Source organism: Diceros bicornis, chromosome 13 (genome assembly GCF_020826845.1).
Source record: "Diceros bicornis minor isolate mBicDic1 chromosome 13, mDicBic1.mat.cur, whole genome shotgun sequence".
In the NCBI taxonomy this organism is placed as follows: domain Eukaryota; kingdom Metazoa; phylum Chordata; class Mammalia; order Perissodactyla; family Rhinocerotidae; genus Diceros; species Diceros bicornis.
Genome location: NC_080752.1, coordinates 12625340 through 12637647, shown reverse-complemented (window position 1 = coordinate 12637647; position 12308 = coordinate 12625340). Strand labels below are relative to the sequence as shown.

At 39.2% G+C, this 12308-nt stretch overlaps 1 protein-coding gene across 3 annotated transcripts in view; it reads right to left on the bottom strand.

The window, feature by feature from the left end:
- ELAVL4 (ELAV like RNA binding protein 4) overlaps positions 1-10964 on the bottom strand; it is an 86333-nt gene extending 75369 nt beyond the window's left edge. For all 3 annotated transcript variants that reach the window (XM_058552364.1, XM_058552363.1, XM_058552365.1), the window contains exon 1: positions 10760-10964. Coding sequence is in view for 2 of the 3 variants with exons in the window: in XM_058552363.1 (XP_058408346.1) it covers positions 10760-10768 (9 nt within the window). In the remaining variant the exon portion in view is untranslated. The remainder of the gene's footprint in view (positions 1-10759) is intronic.
- Between the last annotated feature and the right edge of the window lie 1344 nt (positions 10965-12308).

The following is a 12308-nucleotide window of genomic DNA, read 5'->3' as shown; positions in this document are numbered from 1 at the left end:
CTGTACATTGTACTCCCTTTGCTGAGAGACTTTTCACATTCTGCCTGTCATTGCCCTTACCCACTATATTAGAATATGTTTTAAATACTGCAACATTCCAGGAGGCATCCAGAATGTGTTTTATATGCCATACACATGCAATTGTATTTGCTGATTCTACACTGAAACACTTGATCCATAAAAGGAATTGTTTTTTTTTCCCCCTAGAGAAATAAACTTAGGCCAAGCTGAATGTATTCCCAAATACTCTGGAGCTAAGACTTCTGATATTGCCAAACATTTAACATAAGACAGGTGGCCGAGCTTTATTTCCTATAGAAAGAAGTTAACAGTACTTGTCCTAACTATATTAAAAAGATCAAACTGACACCATAGGGCAAAAATCATACAATGTTAAGTGAATATGAGAAATGATCTCCATGGTCACAGGTCCATTACAGCAGAACTGTGCTGGGAACAGCTGAAGTTCTAGAAATGCAAACTTGCTCCTCTGTTCTTAGAAAAGTGAATAGTTCAGGAAGAGTACTGTTAGGATTATACCAACTGCACACCCATGTCTCCAAAATTCACTAACTAGAGACCTGATTAAGAGTTTTTACTAAAGTTCTCTAAGCTGGAAGCCTTTTTTTTCTTTACGCAGATAACCTTAAGCCAGAGGTGTAAAGTAAGAAGGAATTGAGATTCAAGTATTGGCTTAAATGTGGATAAATTTTCAATTTTTTAATAATACAAACACTTGTCTAACAAGAAGATCCTAAGAATCTCCACCTGCCCCTCCCCTGTCCATTCACCTGCTCAAATCACTCACCCAATCATCTCCTTTTGGTCCTTCACTAATAGGTGTGCGATTTTTCTAGGCTAAACTATGCAGAAACGTCTTCTATACAACCCTATCTCCAAATTCAAGCCCCTTTCTTCCACAGATATATTTCTGCCCATACACATTCTGAAAATCAACCAAATTCTTCCAGAGAGCTTGTGCACCACATACAAGGCTGCTTACAAAATCCTTAGAAGAACCTTGGTGAAGGCTTGAGATAGACACACGTGGAAAGAGAAAAGTTCTATTGTCTGTCTGTTTCACAGTAAAGGGTCTTTTTATAAAAGCATAGGACCTGCAAAATGGCACTTAGGGGATCGGATCAACTTAGAACCCATTCTCCTAGTTTTAAGGATTAAATTGAAGGAAAGAAAATGACTTGCCTTCACATCCTTCCCATGATCGTATGAAGTGGAATTCAAAATACATGACATTAAAATACTGTTCTAAGAATTTGTTTTCAGTTTAAGTCTTGAATCTCTTCAAGGACTACTTGTATTATTTCTTCGTCCTCACTGGTGACAGCAACAGGTCCCAGTTTAAAACAATTTGTGAATTTATTTAACGTGCCTATTTATTCACCTCTTCAGAGCCTTGGGAAAAAGGTACAAAACTAGCCTTGGCCTAACACCAATCCTGACACCACCCACTACCCCTTCCCAAGTGTGTGTGATCAACAACAATGTCAAGGCCTTTGTGGTGATTTTCCTCCTTTCTCTTTTTTCCTTCAAATGGGAGGGTAATAAATTGAGGACCAGCATTCTGCTCACATCTCCCACACCTCTTCAGTCAATCTGATCACTTCTAAAGATGTTTGCACTGCCAAAGCCATCCATCATCCTGCCTCACCAAGCAGGAGAAGGAAAACTGATGGCAAGTTAGAAAAATCTCATTAAGCCACTTTTTGCCTCAACCTTTTCACCACTGCTTGAGAAACAGAACTTCAAAATTCAGCCTATTGGGGAAACAAGAGGGATAGGGAAAAAAAGCTAATGTGGTGAAGGGGAAAAAAATGTTCCAAAGTAAGTTGATTTCTGGACCAAAGTCAAATAACTCACACGTTATAGTATACATATTTTAGACAGCAAAGATGAGACCACATCAATTAACCTTAACCTGTTTTTATTTTCTTTCTGGTTGACTTCTGAATTTCCTAACAGAGTCTTTCATGAAATTAAAAAAAACAGCACTGATTAAAATTAATTTTATGTTCACCTTTTTTCTCTTTTAATGACAAAATCCCATGTTAATTCTAATTCCAAAGGAGATCATGGATGGACCTTGCAAAACCCTAGGAGAATGCAAAAAACTTAATAAAGCCACACAATTCCAGGGAAGAACTGAGGGCTTACCTATGTTTAAAAACCACAGCGTGTCATCCGCCCCCTCCACCCCCATGAGTTCTGGGGAGAGGATGACGACTATGAGGGTAGCACTCGAAGTCACTTCTCCCAGGACATCTGGCAGGAGCAGAAAGACTGAAAGAGACCTAATGTCCTCTAAGCACCTTTAATTTTCAGGTCCTGTATATGACTGGTGGCTTCAAATACTGTTTCTCATCTGATCCTCACAGAAACCCTGTGAGTCAGGCATTATCATCCCCATCTTAAAGACGAGGAAATTGAGGCTCAGAAAGCTTACGTATCTCATCGAAGATCACCCAATTACAAACTGGAAAAGTCAGGATTCTAACCCAAATCCATATGACTTCAAAGTCCTTCGCACTTCCTGGTTTCTTAAGACAAAGAGCAATCATGCCAGAGGCTTGCCTGTACATCACACTACGAAGGTCCTCTGAGTCCAGAGGCAGACTTGTGGTTCCGTGGCCTCTGAGCTGGCCCTGCCAATAAAGACATGGGAATAATGCTATCTAGTAGAAACAAATCTAATTTTTCTACACGTGTACAAGTCGACATAATACGTTTTTAGCCCCATCTGCACATTGGCCCTCTGGGTCGTAATCACAATAACCAGGTTGATTTCAGGATTGGAACCTCTTCCACTACAGAGACAATTAAAATATAATCAAGCTAGAAAGTTATCCTCCCCCAAAGCCATCTAAAACAGAGCAACTCCAAAATAAAACCAATTTACATATTTTAGCCCAAATTAAAAAGTAAAAGCTAAGGATTCCCTTTTAATATTCTGAATAATAAATGCACATTTATGTAAAGCTTCCTGTGGGGAACAGTTACTACGAGGACAACTTTCCCAATTTTATTCATAAATATCCCTTTGTTTTGGTGTTACAGTAAGAATCTGGACTTGTGGGAATTGTACTGTCTGTACCCAGTGCATCAACAGAGATCATTAATATTGAAGACATATACAATATCCAGAATTTTAGATGTGTGGTTGGCTGCATTACAAAAGTAACATAAAAGAGGATGAGTCAAATCTGGTCAAAATCACAAATTGCAGGGACTTAGTTGTTTACTCTATTTCAAGTGCGCACTTTCCTAATGAAAGTTTCATTAGTAAAGATTCCAAGTTCTCAGGCTTTCTGCTATAGACTATTAAACAGCACTTAGAACTAAAGTTTATCATTAAAGCTGTATTTACTACTGCTGCATCTTCAAAGGGGGCAGTGGAAAAAAAAAGTTCAATTCAGCCTGTTATTTTTCATGTATAGATTAGAAAGCAAAACTCTAAAGGGTTTAGACTGGCAGCTTAGGAAAACACAGACGACTTGAGAAGCCATTCTTGGTACATCTCAGGGCACACCAGGGGTCACAGCTGTCTATCTATACCCACCCCCCCCACACACACACTGCACTATCTAGGTGGGTATGACAAAGTAATTCTACGATTTCTGCTCCACTAGCAAACTTACAGTTTGCACAGGTACATGCCAAGAGGGTCACTATCTTCTCAGGTCCTCCCTGGACGGTAACACAAGAAAAGGTATTCAAAGGGTCATCTGTGCCAGAAGCAAGGCATTCCTATTTCCGTAAAATTAACAGGTTCTAGCCATGCTCCACAGGCAGATGATGGAAAGACAAGTTCCTTCCAAGTGTCCAAACTTTACTTGTTCCTGACAGTGAATATCTAGACACATGGAACCTTATAGACAAAAAGCTCTGAAGATCTTTTATTTCTATCCTGGAGTCAGACCTAGACTCTTACAAATACAAAAGGAAAAACGTTTATGTAGTACCTAAATGTTCCAACAGATCTTTTCTCATAATTCGACACAAACCCCATTGTGTAATGTCCAACCTTAAAATCCCTCTCCCCAACTTTATCCCAAATCACAGGAGTTAACCTCTAATTAGGTCTTTTGATCAGGGTCAGAAGAAAAAGAAATGGTGACCTTGAATTCCATGTTCCAGGGGAATGCACACAGTAAGTCCTCAAAAAATACATCTTCATCCAACAACAAATGATAGCTAGCCTCTACTATGAACACAGTCGGCAAAACAACTCAAGGACTAGTTGTTACAGGAGAGTAGACAATAAAAGGTAACTGATTCACAGAATGAGCAGGAGTGGATTCAATGCCACAAAGTGCAGAGAGAGGAAACCTCCATGCTGTGGTGTGTTTTTCAGATTTCGCTGTCTCGGCTGGAATTGTTTCTTTGCTTCCTCATATCCTGAAAAAAGAACTAAACTTATTACAGAAAAAATATTTATGAATTACATTTTTATAGCTTTAAAATGAATAATTAAAAAAAGCAAAGTCAAGTTTAAATGTTATTTTCAAACCAAGAGTCCAAGGGAAGTTATTTTCAGGAGAGACCTATGACGTGTAATTTTTTCCCATTTTTAAAAAATCACTATGCTAGTTTTGCATTTGACTTTTGTGGTTAAAAATAAGGCCTTCGAAAAACAACAAAAAAAACAAAAACGCAAGCACACCAATTACACTGACCTTATTTCTTCAATATTTTCACCGCTTTCTCAACCAAAATTTATTTAAGGATCTCTTTATGGCATTCAGCATTTCTTGATCCTTGTAGAGAGGGATCCATATTGAGGGGGAAAATATCTCTGGTATTAGATACGACAAGGATCTGAATAATGATCTTCCCCAAAGCAAAAAGGGTCAGTCCTAAAATGGTCCAGCAAAAGGCAAAATCTCAGAGGTGGGGGGAGGCGTGGGGAGAGAGAGAAAGAGATAGAGATAGAGAGACAGAGAGAGAGAAAGCTGCCAGTCTATTGGGAGCAGTGACACTGCGTAAGTTATTTCTTAATGAATGTACAGGGAACAGCATAAATATTACCACTAAGCAGGGTGGATGTCAGCATCCAAAGCAAGCTAGCTGGCTGATTGCTTTTTCATTTTTTTGGTTCTTTTGTAACAATTCCATTTCCAAAGTGCTTGATTCCTAACACTGATGCTCCCAAGCTATTGTGAGCACACTGCTTGAATACTTAATGAAGTAAACAACAAACAAAATGGCTCATCTTTGGTGCCCCCAACTAGCATCCCGAACTGGATATAATTAAAGGTGTGAACAAGCAAGCAAGGAAGTAATGAACTTGCAAAGTCAAGGTTCTCAGAAATTATTTGGCATCCCGCACTGCAAATTTATCACTCATTATCTCTTATACCGGCAAGGTGCAGATCCACATGTTGGTATCCCTCTCCACTCTTGTACTCCAGTCTTTTTTTTTTTCTTTCCATTTCTAGAAGGGTAATTTATGACAACTACTGCTTGTGACAACTCCCACCCACCCACAGATCACCTTTCTTTTTACCCTTAGAAAGCCACTGACCTATAAAAGCCCTCTACTCTTAAAATACGCTGAGATTTTAAAAATACAAGGATGTTCCAAAAACACACAACACACACACACGCTCACAAAACAAAGCATGAGATGCTAACATGGCCACCCTACCTCCTCCTTGTTTTTACCAATGTTAAAGATTAGTTTCAAATGCTCCCAAAGAAAAAACAACTCTCCTTCCACATAAGCATATATTTTAATTTGAACCCAACCCCTTGATTGAAAGGGCAGCTTCTAGCTCACAAATATTGTTACGGATTGCACACTTATAGTTTCTCTAGTGGCAGCTAAGGAAAGGTATTTGGTTACTAACGGAAGTCTGCAGAATCTGGATATATCTATTTTTTAATGAAGTTTTGTATTTTTCTAATAAGAGAACTCTTGGAATTTGTGAAAAGGAGAAGCCACTTCTTATGGGAAGCCAGCCCAGTTTGGTTTTCTTTCCATTTTCAGATGCACATATACTTGCAAGTATGTATACACATTGGGTAATACCAAATAAGGAAAGCCTAAGACAGGTGCAGGATTCCAGAAACACACACGCTTACACCGAAAAGCACATACACACACACACACACACACACACACACACACACACACACACAGAGTCTCCCTCTCTCACATACACATACTTTCCACATATCTATCAAATGGATGGAAGAATGGATAGTGGGCAATAAAAGGTTGACTTCACTTTCAAAAGGGGAATTGGCCAATTCCGTACCACATGGCCCATCAACTGGAATAGTAAGATAAAAACTTGAAAATGTTTATGCCCCTTCACATCCCCAAAATTCCCAGTGACACTGGGAAAAAATACTGCATTGCAGCATTTGCCAGCACACACTCATGTGTCTAGCATCCGCTGGCCAGCTCACCAACTGATGTACATATTAAGTGTCCAGGCATATAAATTAAATGCCTGGTGGCCACAAATCATTGGAACTGATGAAGAAATTTATCAAGGCCAAAGTACTTCTGTCCATGTACAATGACCTCTATAAAGACCACCATTCCTTACCCGTGGCACACACAGATAATTTGTTTTGATTTTATTTTAATTATAATAAAGCATTAAGATGCCAAGGGCTAATTGAAGTAGCATTATCTCCTCATAGAAGGAACAGTATTAGGTCTACATGTAGGAAGAGAATCCACCCCCAATAAGGAAATATGTGCAAAGGAAAGAAACCAAACCAAAGAAAAAGACTTGCCCTGAGGAAACCCTTTCATTGTTCGCGGTAACTCTTACTGGAGAAAAACACCTTCATTCACCTACAAATTCTTTTAGAGATATTGAACACAGACACACACACAAAGCACCATTCATGCAATGATTTCCAGATTTGAAATTTCAAATAGATTATCCCCAGTAGAAATGCTAAGTCTAAAATATCCGGAGTCTAACATGTCCCAAACCCTGTTTCAAGACTGAGTTTAGAACTAAAATACAAACGTGTAGCTCATTTTCTTTCTCTTTCTTTAAAAAAAAATTCTATTTTTATTACCTCACGACAATCGAACCTTCATCTCATCACAAAATCCTTGAAAATTCCAAGGACCAAGGAAGGGCTATAGGAAGAGAAAAAAGTTTCAAGGCTCTGGAAAACTATCAAACAGAAGCAAGTTCATCTGTATCCGGCCAGGAGGATGACTTGAATGAATGGCAGTTAGGAATGAATGGGACTGAGATCACAAATGAATGGTTAAGTTGCTTGCTGGTTTTTTTTTTTTTTTTTTTTTTTTCTTAAATGGGATATTAAAATTGTCTTGTAAATCAATGATTCTCAAAGCAATTTTTCAGCTATTTCCCCACTGATGTTCATTTTACCCTTTCAAAATTTAAATATTAAATGATTTAGCCATTATGTTACAATGAGATATATGGACAGTCTGGTCATTAAAACTGAGATATAGTCAGGCAGAAATATTTCCAATCAGATTTTCATTTCTTAATAAACGCACACTCAGTCTTCTGCTTCCATAAAGGCACACCTCCACAAGCAGGTAGTAGGCATTAATATTTTTAAGACAAAGGAGCAAGAAAGGTCAGCGGTAGAACCACATGTCTTTTTTACAACCCAAGACAAGGTGACAGTTCTTATGGAAATGATTTTCCCCTAACTAAAAAATACCATAAAATTCTCAGAAAAAAGTATAGTGGAGATAACCAAAAACTATTCTATTTTTAATAGCGACATATGTTTACACACTCAAGATGAGAGCAAGGTTCCAGTGTATGACAAAAAATAAAAGTTTAATTATTTTTACCTCAAGAGTCAAAACAAATTTTTAAAATCCCCCAATGAGAAGAAAAAACAAAAAGAAGAATCTGCAAGGAAAAAAGAATGGGGGGAGGGGTGCGGAGATTTGCAATGGAAAAAGTAAAAATTAAGAGTATTTTCAATAAAGCCAATTATATTTTATAACCTTTTAATATATTTCAGTATTTTTTATTCTCTCATTTTGGGGCTTAAAATTAGCTACTTGATCATGTATCTAATTTGTCTCTCAGGAAGAAATCGTAACACATCATCGTTTCAGTGGTTTTTACGCTACCTCCTATTCACCTAAGTACTACACCTTTCAGTCCTCCTGGTACCCACCATCATGAGAAAAAGAGACTAGTAAAGCACTCTTAGAGAAAAAGCGAGAGATGCCTGTCACCCAGCGCACACATGGGTCCCAGACGTTCAGAGATACCGAAAAAAAGAATTCAGCTTTTCACTCAGTTTATGCCAAGACCAGAACCAGCACCAAATGCTAAATGGAAGGCGGTGGTCGCAAGGGTGCAGCCTGATAGATCCTGTGGCTGAAGGCATGGAGAGGGAAGCGAAGAAAAAGGCTAGAATACAGCTTTTTATTGATTATTTTTAAAAGTAATTTCTACTCAAGATATAAAATGAGAGCTACAATGAACTCCCTGGAACTGTAGTATCAACATCTGATTTAGTAAAAATACCAATATTACCTAGCACAAAGTCATTGCTTAGGGTAAATCTATTCTACCTATATTTCTCCTATGGATATTTGCTGGAAATTTCTAAGAAGTCATTTGCAGAACCTATCAGCTGTGAGAGTTCACTATTATGCTTCCATCAACTTCATTCAATACAATTTACATTTTTTTCAAATGGCCTCTCAGGATTCCTTGCGATTTTTCGCACGTACAATTTCACAGCAGGGAAAAGGGAGAAAGAGAGAGAGAGAAAGGAAAAAAAAAAGCAAGATTCCCTACCCTCCCTTCCCCCCTCCTTCTCTCTCTCTGTTTTTTAAAACCAAAAAAAAAAAAAAAAAAAAAACAGGGGAGACAGAACAGATGCTTAAAAATAGATTTCTAAAAATCACTGTAAACCAGAGTTAGAAATGTAATTAACACCTATTTATAAAGAATAATTAAAGTTGGGCCGGCCACAAAGAACAGCAAAGATAATCGAGGTCCTGTACCCCCCCCCCCCCCGCTTTTTTTACACTGTTTGCAGTGTGTTCTCATGATAGCCACCTGCTCCCTATTCGGCTTTTCCTCTGTTCGTTTCCCCGGCAACCTTTCATTGGGTTTTCCTCCCAGCTATCGCTTTCAGTTGGGCTGCTCGGTCTAATCTTATTTGTTTTACACCCATCAAAACAAGCAGCCAGACAAAGGCAATCCTCTAAGAATGGGAAAAAGACCACAGCTTTGTTATAACATCTATGCGGAGCGAAAAGTCCTCCCCGGGCTTTTCTAGTGAAAAATAAGTGAGATGGATATGAAATTCCAGCCTCCCCCCATACCCAGCTTTGAAACCCCATGAAAGCTATTGCTGGTGAAATTCAAAGTCAAAGTGGGCACTCGCGGCATCTGATCATGCCATTTTGTGCCATATCTTCAGGGTCAACATCAGGCGACAGGAGCGGCACTCAAGGAGTTTCCCTGCTTCTTTTTTTTCAGAAAGAGATGATGCTAAAAATAGATTTACTACTTTGGCAGAAAGGTTTTCCCCTTCCACATCCAAAAGTCCTGTTTCACAATTACATCTGCTGGTACTGAACCTCACCTCCTCCACCCCTCATTCCCAGCCTTCCCCATCACTCTTAGCAGGAGACGGAAAATGAAATGTGCCTTTAACTTTAACAGTCGTGTAATTCTGTTGAAGGCTCACAGAGGCGGTGGACACGCCAGCTGACAGCGACGGTGACATTGTGATTGTCAAAAAGACACCAACCTTGCTTGGCTAAAATGTGTGTCTATGGAAGAGGCAGTGTGTGTGCCTAGTGTGCATGCAGTGCCATTACACTTGGAGGTGGATTCTGGTTTTCAGAAAAGAGAAATACTAATAAACACACACACAAACGATCTGCACAGTGATTTATGATGCACAGTCCACCATCCTTACACACACACATACACACACACTCAGCTGGAATCTCCAAGCTGCCTTCCTCTTTTCACTTACCATCTTCAAGCCATTCCACTCCATCTGTGATCAGCAGAAGATGGACCCTCACACAGTGTGTCAAAAGCGGAAAGGAACGTTATGTAAAAGCTGACATTCCTCCTTACAGAGCTGCTGCCCAGAGAAGGAAGCAACAACTCAACACGCCAGGCACCGCTACACATACAAGCCGCCTCCTCTTTTTTATGAGGTCATGACAGGAAACTCTTTGAAATACAAGATGCAGCATTTACTGAAGCCCAAATAAATCACTCTCTTTGCCGTTTTGACTGCGCACCCCCGAAACACAACTGCCCATCTCAACGTTCAGTATCCAGGAGCTGCTTCTCGAGGTTTAAATTTCCAGCACGGGAATGGAGAGATTCCTAACCCTGCTGCATCCACCTCGAGCCCCACAAAACCCAGGCACGTAGACAAACCCCCACTCCCTTGCAAAAATAAAACCCTTCTTTTGGCATTATGGTCTCATGTAATATAACCTCTTTCAACAAACCAGCAATTATTTCAGCCCAACTCCCCCTAACCCACCTCCCCCCACTGCCTTTACGTTGAAGGGAAAATTGACAATGACCTCTTAAAAATGACAATCTATTTCCCCACTGCTTTTCAATACAAGGACCTACCCGCACTCTCTACACAAAAGAGATAGTAAAGGTAGGAACCAAACAGCAGCAGAGAACTAAACTCTTGTGCAAGCATAAGACTGGTCAAAGTGTAGATGCTTTTCTTCCCTCCAGCAACACAAACAACAGATTATAAATCTAGTCATACCTACCATAACCATTCTTATTGGCAAATATTGGGTCTCGCAGAGCTTCGACTCTTCTCTTAAAATTTGCAAAGGTTTCAGAATATATTTTTTTAAATGACTACTATTGTTGTATATTTTTAAAGATCCACAACACACAGTGTGGATGATTGTAAATTAAATCAATTATTTGGGGGTGGGGGGGAGATGAGGGGGAGAGAAAGAAAAAAAAAAAAGAAAAGGAGCAGTGAGCCGAAACTCCCGATTCTAGGATGTAGATAAGAACAACTGAACAGAGCCTTGCTGAAATTGGCTCGAAGCTTCCCCTTTTTACATCCATTTATGGGACCATCTGTCAGCTGAAGCCAGGATCTGATTGGCTGGGGAAAAGAAGGGAGGCGTTGCAACATCAGGTGCTATTTAAATTAGCTACTGCCAGATTGACGATGTTAATGATTTGGTGACCTCTACAACAACAGAGACCAGATTTCTGAACTGCTTCTTGTGTCTGGTAATTAAGGCCAGGCTGAAGCAACAACAGCCATACTTGTATTTTTACCTTTTCCCTCCTCCCAGCTCAAAAGTACTGTAACAACTGCAAGTCACTGGTGGCTTGCAAACCTTAACAGTGGGAGTGTCCTCTCTTTCCCCTGTCCTGAGGGCTGCACCACCCTACCCCTCTGACAGAGGGCTTTTCCCATCTAAAATATTTTCAATCATCTTATCTTTCTTGACAGTTGCTTTCTAGCGAAATGCATATTTACTGATCTGCCTCTAGGCTTAAAGATATAACAACAAAAGCACTTCAATGTGCTAATACATCTACATTTTAACTTTATTATTTCCCAATATTGCTGATTTTTAGCAAGTAATGCTCCTTCTGCAGCTCACATGACCAGGTTTCAAACGAAAGCAAGTTTGAGATTGTGCTTGCTCCCTGAACTAGGTTCATACAAGTTTGCTTCAGAAAACTATTTCCTAATAAACAAAAAAGAAAAAAAGCTGGGGGAGGAGGGGGCAGCTGTCAGCCTCTACCTTTCTGCCTTCTGTCTGAGCTTTTCAAAACAGAGAATGATGAATGATTTATTTAAATGAATTTATTTCTCAACTTGGATAGGTGCATGATCTGAATTTTTAAAAATCCACTAAAACACATTCTTTCTTTGCTTTCCCTATTGCTATAGAGAAAGGTAAAAATATGCTTTTGACAACAGACTCATTTCATAACCGGTGCAGAGTGCCCATCTTGTTTTACTGAACACGTGATTTTGCATCTCTCCTTCAAAGGATGTTTTCTTCCTTTGGCCTCTTAAAAGACTTGCAAGGAGACATTTAGCAAGTGTGTGGTGATGTATACAGTTTGTCTGCCTATGTGATACATTTCATAACCTCTGATACCAAGCCTTCAGTTAAGATACTTTTTTTGTTCTGGTTTGAGTTTTAAAGTGGTTTACCTCAGGAGTTTATGCTTTACTTCTACCCAAAAAGTTAACTTATCACTATTTAATTCATAATTTAGTCAATTTGTTCCTCAATAAATATACAGAGGTTAACAAATATTACTGAAGACGTAATT